This window comes from Neoarius graeffei, chromosome 20, assembly GCF_027579695.1.
Source record: "Neoarius graeffei isolate fNeoGra1 chromosome 20, fNeoGra1.pri, whole genome shotgun sequence".
In the NCBI taxonomy this organism is placed as follows: domain Eukaryota; kingdom Metazoa; phylum Chordata; class Actinopteri; order Siluriformes; family Ariidae; genus Neoarius; species Neoarius graeffei.
The window spans coordinates 57854202-57867503 of record NC_083588.1 but is presented as its reverse complement, the minus strand read 5'-3'; the positions used below and the strand labels follow the sequence as shown (position 1 = coordinate 57867503).

Genomic DNA, 13302 nt, shown 5'->3' with positions numbered 1-13302 from the left:
AAATATTAAATATTTCGACTGATGGACAAAAGCTGCCATGTCACACGATTTCACGTTTACAAATCCTGTCAATTTTTTTTCCTAAAAAGAGTTGTTGGACACCTTTAACTACTTTGTTAAAACGTCAGTGATTACACTTACACCTTCACTACGACCAAACACTGCATATGACAAACTCTCGTTAAACATCTTTATGTCGTTAAAGCTCCTGCCCTAACGGTCGCTGCAGAGGAAACAAAGTCAAGGTCAAACGTTTCTACTTCACAGTGACTTTAAAGTGCTGCTCAAACACTCTGGAGCCTTCAGAGGTGTCTTCACGAAGAAACAAACAAATACAGCTTTCAGTACTCCGATTCGAAAATACACGTCTGGTTATTTTACATCAGCTGCACTTGGGCATCAATAGCAAAGAAAACTTCCGACATCCAAAATTAAAAAAAAAAAAGAAAGAAAAAGACTTGGGTACTGAAGAGAATTTATACAGTTTTAAAAATACAAAGGCAAATGGCAGGTCGATTTAACATTGATTGATGACTTAATATACTTCTTTAGACATGCTAAAGACTTTCGTACAGCAATGTAAACTAGGTTTGGGATGTCTAATTATGATCGTTATCGAGTCAACAATCGTGATGGCTTTGAAGTTGGATGATTTAAATATTTGTTGGAGTACGTGGCGTCTGCAGCTTTAATAGTGTTACATTCCTTAATGTGCGTTTCCTTTCCATCTAGTTTGTATCCTACACCGATCAACCAGAACATTAAAACCACCTGCCCAATATTGTGCTGCCAAAACAGCTCTGATCCATCGAGGCCTGGACTCCAAAAGATCTCTGAAGTTGTGCTGTGGTATCCGGCACCCAGACGTTAGCAGCAGAACCTTTAAGTTATTCAAGTTGTGAAGTGGAGCCTCCATGAATCAGACTTGTTTGTCCAGCACATCCCACAGACACTCGATCAGATTTAGTTTTGGGGAATTTGGAGGCTGAGTCAACACGCTTCATCATGCTCCTCAAACCATTCCTGGACAGTTCTTCATCAGTGAGCCTTGTGTGCCATTACTTCTCTTGTCCTAACCACTGCATAGCAGGAATACACTGCAAGACCTGCTGTTCTGAAGACGCTCTGACCCAGTCGTCTCGTCTAGCCATCGCAATTTGGTCCCTGTCAAACGACCAAGTCGCTCACCTGACACCTGCCCGTTTTTCATGCTTCCAACATATCTTCAAGAACTGACTGCTTACTTGCCACCTAATAATGAGCTTACTAAGAGCTAATAATACTTCCCATTTAATAAATATAAATGTCTCACACCCAAAGTAGCTTTACAATTACTGAGTCCTTCAAAAGCGATGGGGGTCTAATTTCAGTGGCGTAGCTGCTCGTAATCCAACTGAAGGTTTACACAGATCCCTCACAGACCATGTGATTATTTACCGCCCTTACTTCTGCAACATTAGTGACCTAGTTAACGGGTAAACAATTCTAAAAACCTGACAAAACACTAACACTTGCAGCTACAGCCGACTCGCGAGGAACATCCAGTACTTTTTACCTCTGCCAACTTTGTTGTAGGATGTTATATTTTCGCCTCTGTTTGTTTATTTGTTCTCAACGTAACTCAATAAGTAGTGAACGGATTTGGATCAAATTCAGATGAAAAGTGAGCCATGGGCCAAGGAACAACTGATTAAATTTTGATACAAATCCGGATATGTATGTGGATACAGGATTCTTGTGTCTGTTCCCAGCGTCACTCAAAAAGTACCAAATGGATTTTGATGAAATTTGCTGTGTAGACTTGTCCTAACCCAGCTTTGAACTGGTCAACTTTTGGAAGTAATCCATATCATCTTCTGGATCCTGGATCCAGAAAACTGTAATAGGGTAACTACTGGTCTGATTTCACTGTCAGTGCATACACACTGCAACAACCAACCACTGATCACCGTTGTTCCTAGCAACCGATCACTGACCACCATTATCCCCAACAACTTATATAACGTCTCACCACTGATTCCAACAACCACTGACGACTATCATTTCCAACAACCAACCACTGATCCGCTGCTCCCAACAACCAACCACAAATCAACACTATTCACAATGGCCAATCACCATTATTCTAAATGGCCGCTCACTAATCACCATTCCCCCCCAAAAAAACAACCATCACTCATCACCGTTGTTTGCAACAACCACTGTTCCCAGTGACCAATCACTGATCACCATTATCCCCAACAACTGAGGCCATTATTAAAAAATGTTCTGTTTCCGGTCCACCGGCCGGGTGAGTGCCGTTTGTGCGGGTGAAATTTTTTTTTTTAATGCCGGTTTTTCGACATTTTTTTTCGGGTTCGTAAATCTAAAATCGAACTTGATATTTACGCATTCCCAGGGCTTTCCACTCAGGATCATACTAGCCAGCCATGACAAATAAGTAGCCAGCCCAGGGGGGAGGTAAACACAAAAACTCCTGTGCACGCAGTTCCCAGGGTTAAGTGTATTTTCCACAGACCATTTATTTATTCACTTTACTCAAATACAAAGTAAAATGGCAGTAAATCTTTTCTTTTCTTGCGTATTGCATCATGAGGCGTTCCTGGCTTGTAAATCTCTTATTTTCGGTGCATGACACATTCACGCAGCTGGGCATGCTATGAATTAACAACGACAACGGTCTGCAGTGGGGCTTAGCCCACTTAGCACACTACTGCCTCCGCCGAGTGCGCGCGCACACCGCATGTCGGGGCGCGGATGAGTTACTCTCCCCTGATTAACAGTTCAGTTTGACATTATTGTCAGTCCGTTAGATAAACATTTAATTTTATTAAAATCGAAAATTAATATTTAGAGCCTGTGGGCTACAAAAATAGTCATTAAAGTAGCCGGCTGGACTTAATTGTGTGGCCGGCGCTTGTGGAAAGCCCTGTCGAATCAGCTCTGCGCATGCGCCGTGCGGCACAAAAAAATGGCAGCCACCATGAAGGAAGGAGATCTGGAGTTTTCAAACATTTGCTTAAGTGTGAAATCGCAAAATGGTATTCTAGCGAACAACAAAATAGTAAAGATTCAGAAAAATAAATCATTCAGTGATCATTTTAATAGTGTAATTTCATCCGAACTAGGCCTAACGCTCGATTTAGAACTACAAAAAGTCCGTGTGTCGGACATTTTAAGTACCTTTGTAAAAGTTTTGCAAATGTTGCAGTCAGCATTTAAAATGCTAACTTAAAGTTTTTGTACAAGTTTCAGTTGATTTAACTGTCATTTTATTCAATGTGTCTGCTTTTGTAATAAAAAAAAAAGTACTGAAAGTAAAAGCAAACACAGCATTGCGATTTCTTATCCATCCATATATTAAAAAAAATAAATAAATAAATAAAAAATCATCCCTCCCTCCCGACTGAAATTTTTGCTGCCCACCCGGTGGACAGGAAACGGATTTTTTTTTAAGGATGGCCTGATCACTATTGTTTCCCAAAAACCAAATCACATCCCATCCCATCTGGACATTCTAATATGTGGCTCGGAGGAGGTATGCGCTCTCTTATGATGCAACGTGTACATGGCATGCACTGCATCTCTGGCCACACCCCCTTCTGTTCCCCCGAAAGCTACAGGTACTGATCATTATCAATAGTTGGGTGGCATGATATTACGACAGCGTTTTACACAATCTCACAAGCCTACTGTACATCTGTGTGCCTCATGACGGAAAACCCGAGCACACTGAAAAGGCCAGACAGGAAGAAAGTACAAAATCAGCAGAAGCCTTTGACAGAAAGCAATGACCTGCTCCGACCTTCTGGAGGCACTTTCAAAAGCTCAGCAAGCTTAAAGTTTCAGCGTAGGCTTGAGACCCAACCGAACACCTTCTCATCAGGCTGCTCTCCGAAATCATGTGTCCCCGAAATGCTTTCTTCGCTGACGGACTGTTACAAATCTATTCGGTTAATTAAATTTCACATAACAGGGTGGGGTGTCCTTTTAAGAGTGATTAGCGGAGACAATCACGCTGCTGTTTTGTTTTCAAATTCAAAAACAAACGCAGGAAAAAATAAAAATAAAAATAAACATTGTCAGTCAGTGCGCCGGGACTTTATTTATTCATACAACAACTGTTGATGTGTCTAGATACTGTGTGCGCGCGTAGCTGACAGACATACTGCTGTCACAGAAGGTCAGAGAGAGGAAAACACAGATCTAATCTCTCTCACACACACACACACGGACTGAGTAGAACCCACAGCTGTCAACATGGCCACCATCCTGCCTGAGGAATGCCACAGACCAAAATCCATTGCTACTGAATATAGAGACCCGGGATTCAAGGTCATCCAAGACTTTTAAAAAAAAAAAAAAAGGCCAAGCATTCTGGACAAGTGGTGAACCAATAAATTCCAAGCGAGCTGCCCAAATAAAAACCAACAGTCTTCCATAACGTAAAAAACAGTTTAAACATGCCTGCGAATTAAACAGATGATGCATCACCGAAGCTTTGGAAATGCGCCAGAGGACCAGAGGTACGTTAATAACGAAATATGAATTGCAAATATGCACAAAAACATGCGCAAACACACACACAAATCTCAGACGTGAGAGGAAAGTGGAGCGGTGGATTGGTATTCTAGCTATCAGCTCTGGTAAACGGTGAAATTCAGATAATAGGTACACAGTGAAGACAAGCGAATCGTATCCCTGATCATGACAAAACTTCAATCTCATGCTGGAAGATTTATTCAGGCACTGACTAAAAACATTTTTAGAAATAAACAGCAATGAACCCACTCAATCTCCTGAACGTAAATGTCAAAACAATCTGGATGGGTACAATACTAACTCCACTCAGCTCAGCTTATTTCACTCCAAGCTAAAAAAATTAAAAAAAAAAAAAAAAAGGTTCAAGCAGTCCATAGCTTCATAGTGCAATAAATTTCTCCTCAACAGAACAGAACAGAACATCCAACCGTCAAACACCGTACGACTCTTCTCTACGTCTATAGCAAGTGACGATTTAACTTTGCTTAGATGTTAGGACATCATTAACTTCACTGTTAAAGTGCCAAGGACACTTTATGGTCATCACAGAAAAGAGCATCTGTTTCCTCCATTAGAGAGATACGTTTTGTGAAGAACCGAGCTGAACATTTGTTCGACGTGAAAGACCATCTGTCTGCAGATAACAGCATCTCATCAAGGCATTTCTATGAGGTAGGTGGCAGAAAAGCTGAATTTACAAACTCGTGTCAGCATGTGGCCCGATAACCAAGCAACACACACTGCAGAACAAGCACAAAAATGTTAAAAAATGTTTTTTTTTACTACACGTTAGAATATCAACCCAGTCTTTACTCAGGGTTCGACATTAATGGTAGTCCGACTGTCCGGGACAACCAAATGTTTGGTCCGGACAAGTCAAATCTGCATCTGCCAGTCCGAGTTGAATATTTGTAGAAAGCCAGCATTTTTATAGCAATTACTCATGTGTAATTTAAGTTCCAAAGAAACTAGTTCAATCACCTCAGCGATCTAGCTGCGTTATTGTTCACGAAATTCCAGGGAAGCCGAGTACAGCAGGGGTGTGTGTAAAAATAACCACGTCGTAATCTCTAATTATAGATTATTAGACTCTGAATTCATCAAAATCAGAGAAATGGCAATCAAATACCTCAAGAAAATAAATCTGTGGCAAATCTTCATTTCATTCATTGTAATTTTCGATTTATGATTCACATTAACCATCACAAATGTCGTAAAATATTTTGTGTGGATTTTATGACAGCGCCAAACTCACTCATGGTTTGTTTTCATTCGCAACGTGATGACGTTCAACTTGTTTTCTTTAAATTAATTTATACATCAAGTTTTACTGGACTAAATCAAGATTTAACTTTGAATTTGGGCGACTCCAACTTTTAAAACTGCAGATCAGGTAATGGGTTACACCACCACACGCACCATAATGGGATATTGGATAATTTTTGTTTATTGTTACGGTTAAAGTTTGATTTAATTGAAAAATTATAAATCATAAAAGCGTAATGATTATCATAATTACACCTGCCTTTTGATAAACTTTGTGAACCACAAAGTTTCCTTTCATTGAACTACTAAAGACAGAGTAATAAAAAGGTTCTGGTCAGGATAAGTGAGAAATCTTGCTGCTTGTCTGACTGGGCGAGTGGATTAAATAGTTAACGTTGAGCCAAACATTTAATATTTAATACAGAAGATGAAATTATGATTTTTAAAATCACAGTATTTCTATAAACATGAGAGCCAAAGTGATGGACGTGATCTAGCGAATCATTTTGACAAAACCAAACATAAATCCAGTTTAATATCTGCTGGACGAGCCATAAGGAAGACAATTCCAGCTTTATAAGCACGACCTTACAAATTAGTGATGCAAAAGCATGAACACAAGAGAGGCATTGTGCTGGGTAAAGCCAAGAGAGACGCATTCAGCATATAAAACAGCACCAAGCTTTAAATTATACTACGTCCACAGTTACCAGCTCGGTGCCTTTGTCGCTTGGCCTGGTCAAATTTTAGGCCTCTTAAGCAACTTTATTCCAAAAAAAATAAAGAACAGTTTAATGACAAACGGAGTGAGTTTTGAGCAGACATTCACACGTCCTGAACTCGATACGGCTCTACAGCTTCCATCACTGCTACTGGTTAGAGGAGTTGAGAAAGCAGGCTCAGAACACCAGTGTCAGCTGCAATTGTGCAAGCCAACAGCCAATCACTGACCACTATCATTTCCAACAACCTATCACTCAGTGCGTTTACATGCACATAGAGAAAATCGAATTTCTGCCATTGCTCGTCTGAAATCGAAGTTCTAAATGGCATGTAAACACCTTAGCTAGGCTGAAATTGAACCGAAGTTGATTTCTCGCAATCGAGCTACACGACCTAGATTATGCGATTTTTGCCGAGCTACTTAGTGCATGTAAACCCTATCGAGCTACGTAGTCCAGCTACTTACTTCAGCACTGCCCCTTCCGGAAGTGACGAGACCACAAGCGGGAAACACAACAGCCTCGGTCGGCATGACACTTCACCTTAGCCACCCACTTTATTAGGAACACTTCTGTTCGTACATACAAACTACAAACACTCTTCTTAGAGTTTATTTTATTTTTAAAAGGGACAGTGTACAAATTAAACATTATCCTTGTGGTAAGGACAGATATCTGTACCAGGTTATAGCAGTACATGCTAATTTCCGCCTGTAGTCCCTTTGTTTATACTCTTGAATAGCTCTTCTTCATGACGACAACCAGAAGTGTACCAACACGATAGGGCGTGTAGCGCCACCTGTGGCTCGGGTGCACAATGCACCTCACTCAATGGATCGATTTCACAGTATGCATGTAGGATTGGATTTCTCTGGCACCCCTGCTGGGACCCTTTGCTCGATTTGGATGTGCATGTAAACGTACTGACTGATGACCACTGCTCCCAATGACCAATCACTATTATTCCAAATTACTGCTCACTAACCACCCCAACTAATCAACCCCATCACTGATCACCACTGACTCTAATCATTAATCACCATTGGCTCCCAATCATTGACCACTATTTTTTCAACAGCCAATCACTGATCACCATTATCCTCAACAACCTATAACTGATCACCATCAATTCCAACAAATCACTGACTACTCTCATTTCCAACAGCCAACCACTGATCACAGCTGTTCCCAATGACCAACCATTAATCACCATTATTCCAAATGACTGCTCACTAAATCACCACTGATTCCAGCAATCATTAATCACCATTGTTTCCCAACAACCAATCATTGAACACTATTTTTTCAACATCCTATAACTAATTGCCATCGATTCCAACAAAATCACTGACTACTATCATTTCCAATAACCAACCACTGATCACAGCTGTTCCCAATGACCAACCACAAATCACCACTGTTCTCAATGACCAATAACTGCTGTTCCCAATGGCCAATCATCAATCACCATTCCCCCCCAACAACCCATCACTGCTCACCACTGACTCCAACAACCACTCATCACCATTGTTTCCAACAACCACTGGCCACTATTTTTCCAAAGACCAATCACTAATCATCACTGTTCCCAGCACATAACTGATCACCATTGTTTCCCAAAAAACAATCACTGACCACTATCATTTCCAACAACCAACAATTGATCTCCACGGTTCCCAATGACCAATCACAACCATTCCAAATGACCACTAACGAATCACCATTTTCTAAACAAACCATCACTGACTCCAACAATCACAGTTGTTTCCCAGCAACCAACCACTGACCACTATTCTCCTCAACAACCTATAACTGATCACCACTGTTTCCCAACAACCAATCACTGATCACCGTTATTCATCCCTCACATTCTCTTAAACCAGTACCTCACTGGGCTGCAACAAATTGCGAACATCATTTGCGAGAGTTTTTCAAAAGTGTCTTGAAACATTCGTGGGGCCTCTCAATTTCCTCGCAAAGTGTTGCTCCTTCGTCGCTGAAATTTTGAACATGTTCAAAAAATTCATGCGACAAAATTTCCCTCAAAACAGCCGCAAATGGGGGCGTTGTGGCTCAGGTGGATAAGGCGCCATACCATAAATCCGGGGACCCGGGTTCGATTCCAACCCGAGGTCATTTCCCGATCCCTCCCCATCTCTCTCTCCCGCTCATTTCCTGTCTCGACACTGTCCTATCCAACAAAGATGAAAAAAGCCCCAAAAAATATCTTAAAAAAATAAAAACAGCCGCAAAGCCGTCGCAAACCCTTCTCAAGTCAGGTTCCCTGCCTGCCAAGGGAAAGCCAGGCTGCGACTAGTTGCAAACACAATAATTGCGGTAAAAATATGCGAATATCAATTCAGTGTGATTCCAAGTGAAAACTGTCACTATTCGCATATTTTATCGTAATTGTGTCTCCAACTAGTCGCGGGCTGTCGCAGCCCAGTAAGATACTTCCCTTAGCAAGCGATTCCATCTGTAACCGTTTCCTAACAAAGTATAAACATTTCCCAACCCCTCACTCACCAGCTCCATTTATATTCTTCGTGTTTTAGAACACACAGTAAATTAAAAATACATAAGCAGCTCGTTTATGGTGCCGTGCCCAAAGATGACTTATGTCTAAAACAAACAAGTTAACTCCAATTCGAATAACATTCACCTTCACCATAAAACCTTCAAGTAATGATATGCAAATGATATGCACGAGGATCTGGTAAATACGCAAAAACGCTTATGACGTCACGCAGCGACTTCCAGCTCTTGCTGGGATCAGGATGAGCTACTTTCCCCTGAAAAGACCGTGGAAGGAGAAAAACCTCCAGGCAGACTGTCGGTCTTTCCCACCACTCGGGTCAAACACGCACAAATCCTCCGCGCCAGCTCGCTTTATTACGAAGCAACTCATAAATCAGGCATCCTAGTTTTCCAATTGCAAATCATAAATCGCACATTACAGCTCATCAAATTAGGATGAAACTTTTCCTCCGACTTGCAACAACAATAGGACAAACCGTGGGGCGTGTTTACGGATTAGCATGTTAGCATAGCTGACGGCTTTTTATAATTATTATTATTTTTACTTGAGAATATTTTTTTAAACAACACTAAGCAGATAGAGGGATGGTATTGGTATTAAAACAGTCTTATATGTGTGTTAAAGTGTATTAATTGTTTATTAAAATATAATAAACCCAATTTAGCTCACTTATCATACCTGGCTATTAAAAGCAGGCTAGCCGCTATCCATCTCAATAACAATTTTAAATGCAAAAATTTAAAAAGGTTCAATTTAGTGCATAATTTATTTTAAAGATAATAATACATATTTAAAAAAAAAACGATTAGCGCGTTAGCTATGAAGCTCTTTCTCTGCTGTAGGTCTGTCACACATAGCGACCTAAACACTTGAGCTAACAGCTAGCTGTCTCACTCCTTACAACGCGATAAAAATTACCTCAAAAGAAAGATAGAGGCTGCAAAACAATCACCGCGCACAATTCATAGTTTATACCCTCAACCTTTTCGTTGTATTTACCTGGAAATCACGTTCCTCGTTGAACCTTGAAAATCTGTCAGCCATTTTGTCTCAGCTCCCCTCTCTCTCTCCTTCGTTTCTGAATCTGAACGCCTACAGACCAAGCAGAAGGGTAAAAAGGACCAATGGCAGAGCGGGTCAAGTTGATTGATGGGCGTATTGTCCAATCAGATTCGACAGATAGAATGGCTGACACTAACATAGTGTTATGTCATTTAAACGGTCTTATGTGTTTTAAATGCTCGGTTTCAACTCTTGCTGCAACGATTTCATAACGAATTGTATTTATCTACAATTTTTATGAATTGTACGCTTAAAAAAGCATTCGTCTTTATCCGTTATTTGGTCAATAATTCGATAAATGTTTGCTGCACTGTGTAAATAGAGTTGCTGAGCTGTATGAATAGAGCGCCTCCTAGTGGTGGATTTGCGCGTGTACACACCACTTTCATTTAGATTACAAAACTATGGAGTGCCATTTAAATCTAAACAAACAAACAAACAAAAACCATGTCTCATTCTCATCTCATTATCTGTAGCCGCTTTATCCTGTTCTACAGGGTCGCAGGCAAGCTGGAGCCTATCCCAGCTGACTACGGGCGAAAGGCGGGGTACACCCTGGACAAGTCGCCAGGTCATCACAGGGCTGACACATAGACACAGACAACCATTCACACTCACATTCACACCTACGGTCAATTTAGAGTCACCAGTTAACCTAACCTGCATGTCTTTGGACTGTGGGGGAAACCGGAGCACCCGGAGGAAACCCACGCGGACACGGGGAGAACATACAAGCTCCACACAGAAAGGCCCTCGCTGGCCACGGGGCTCAAACCCGGACCTTCTTGCTGTGAGGCGACAGCGCTAACCACTACACCACTGTGCCACCCTGCCCTGTCTTTATTATAATATAATATTATTTATTACTTAACCTACATTTATCTATATTTTACTCTGTACTTGAGCTGCTGCAACACATGAATTTTCCCTCATGGAGATCAATAAAGAATATTTTATCATAACTGATCTAATCAGTCTATAACAGAGACAACTGGAACTAAAATAAGCCAGAATTAAAAGTTTCACTTTTAAGAAAGGTGTATTTATGAAGTATTAAGTGCTCAGGTGGACAGTTGGTTTTTTTTTTTAGCTATACAGAAATACAGACTTTACCATAAGACACACAGTTGCGAAAATTGTAAATCGTTATAGCAAAGATCTCATAAAAAGAGAACGAAGATCCGATGGTCGCTAATTTAAATGATATATTGTACAGTAACTGCTGTAACTCCTTTAAACTACTGTGAGGTAAAAGTACAGTGTCTTGCAAAAGTATTCATCCCCCTTGGTGTTTGTCCTGTTTTTTCACATTACAAGCTGGAATTAAAATGGATTTTTTTTTTTTTTTGGGGGGGGGGGGGGGGGGGTTAGGCACCATTTGATTTACACAACATGCCTACAACTTTAAAGGTGAAAATTATTTATTTATTGTGACACAAACAATAATTAAGATGAAAAAAACAAATCTGGAGTGTGCATAGGTATTCACCCCCAAAGTCAATACCGTATTTTTGCTGCAATTACAGCTACAAGTCTCTTGGGGTATGTCTCTATTAGCTTAGCACATCTAGCCACTGGGATTTTTGCCCATTCCTCAAGGCAAAACTGCTCCAACTCTTTCAAGTTAAATGGGTTGCGTTGGTGTACAGCAATCTTCAAGTTATGCCATAGATTCTCAGTTGGATTGAGGTCTGGGCTTTGACTAGGCCATTCCAAGATATTTAAACATTTCCCTTTAAACCACACCATTGTAGCTTTAGCAGTATGTTTAGGGTCATTGTCCTGCTGGAACGTGAACCTTCGTCCCAGTCTCAAACTTCTGGCCGACTCAAACAGGTTTTTCCTCCAGAATTGCCCTGTATTTAGTGTCATCCATCTTTCCTTCCGTCCTGACCAGCTTTCCTGTCCATGCAGATGAAAAAGATCCCCACAGCATGATGCTGCCACCACCATGCTTCACTGCAAGAATGGTGTTCTCAGGCTGTTGGGTTTGTACCATACATGACATTTCCCATGATGGCCAATTTTAGTCTCATTTGACCAGAGAATCTTCTTCCAGGTGTTTGGGGAGTCTGCTACATGCTGTTGGGCAAACTCCAAATGTGATTTTTTTAAGCAATGACTTTTTTCTGGCCATTCTTCCATAAAGCCTCACTCTGTGGAGTGTATGGCTTAAAGTGGTCCATAAAGTGGAGTGTATGGCTTAAAGGGATACTTCCATCTCCGCTGTGGATCTTTCAGTTACTTCAGTGTCTTTATTGCATCTCTGATAGGGTTTTGCTGGGATTTGAACCCGGATCACTGGTGTGATAATCCAGCAAACCCCCACAAGACCACCAGGGGGATAACTCAAGTGCAGAGGCGTGAGGCGAAAGTAGAGTATCAAAAATAGTTTATTTACAATATGTACAATCCAAGGGAAAAAAACAAAAAGAATAATCCAAAGCTCAGAAGATAAACAGAAATAAAATATCCCAAGGTTCAAAGTCCAAAATCCAAACGAGAAAAGAAGAGGCAAAAACTCAAACGCACAGAAGATCCAAAGGTCAAAACAAAATCCACAAAGTCCAAAAGAAAGAAGCAAAAACCAAGAATACAAAGCCACAGGCAAGGTACATGGGACAGAGGGAACTAGCACTAACAGCATAGCATAAAGACTCTCTGACTAGGGGACAAACAGAGGAGTATTTATACACAAAATAAATTGAACACAGGTGACACTAATGAAGACAAAACAGGCAATAAAGACAAACACAAAACACAGGAACAGTGGCGGCCTCTAGAGGCCAAAACAAACATGACAAGAAAAGGAAATAACAGCGGCCTCTAGAGGCCAAAACAGTCCCAGTCCTAACAATCTCTGATTAATGCCCTCCTTGCCCGTCTGTGAGTTTTGGTGGGTGGGGCCTTCTCTTGTGAGGTTTGTTGTGGTGCCATATTCTTTCCACTTTTCTATAATGGATTTTACCCTTTGATGCAAAACATATGCACCCCCCTTCTAATGCACAACATGGGTAAAAAATGACCCGCATTCATTTTCCAGGTTATTTCATGCTGACTTTTTCTTTGCTCTATCTTTTGAAATCAATTTATTTTATGATTGAATGCTCCAAGTATTCTTTAAATATCTTTTTAATTACCACAAATCATTCATTTAATTTTTTCCTTTCC

General features: G+C 40.7%; 1 protein-coding gene across 2 annotated transcripts in view; it reads right to left on the bottom strand.

The window, feature by feature from the left end:
* gpatch8 (G patch domain containing 8) overlaps positions 1-10157 on the bottom strand; it is an 82459-nt gene extending 72302 nt beyond the window's left edge. For both annotated transcript variants that reach the window (XM_060902052.1, XM_060902053.1), the window contains exon 1: positions 10069-10157. In XM_060902052.1, the coding sequence (XP_060758035.1) occupies positions 10069-10113 (45 nt within the window). In that variant the 5' untranslated portion in view covers positions 10114-10157. The remainder of the gene's footprint in view (positions 1-10068) is intronic.
* Positions 10158-13302: the final 3145 nt, after the last annotated feature.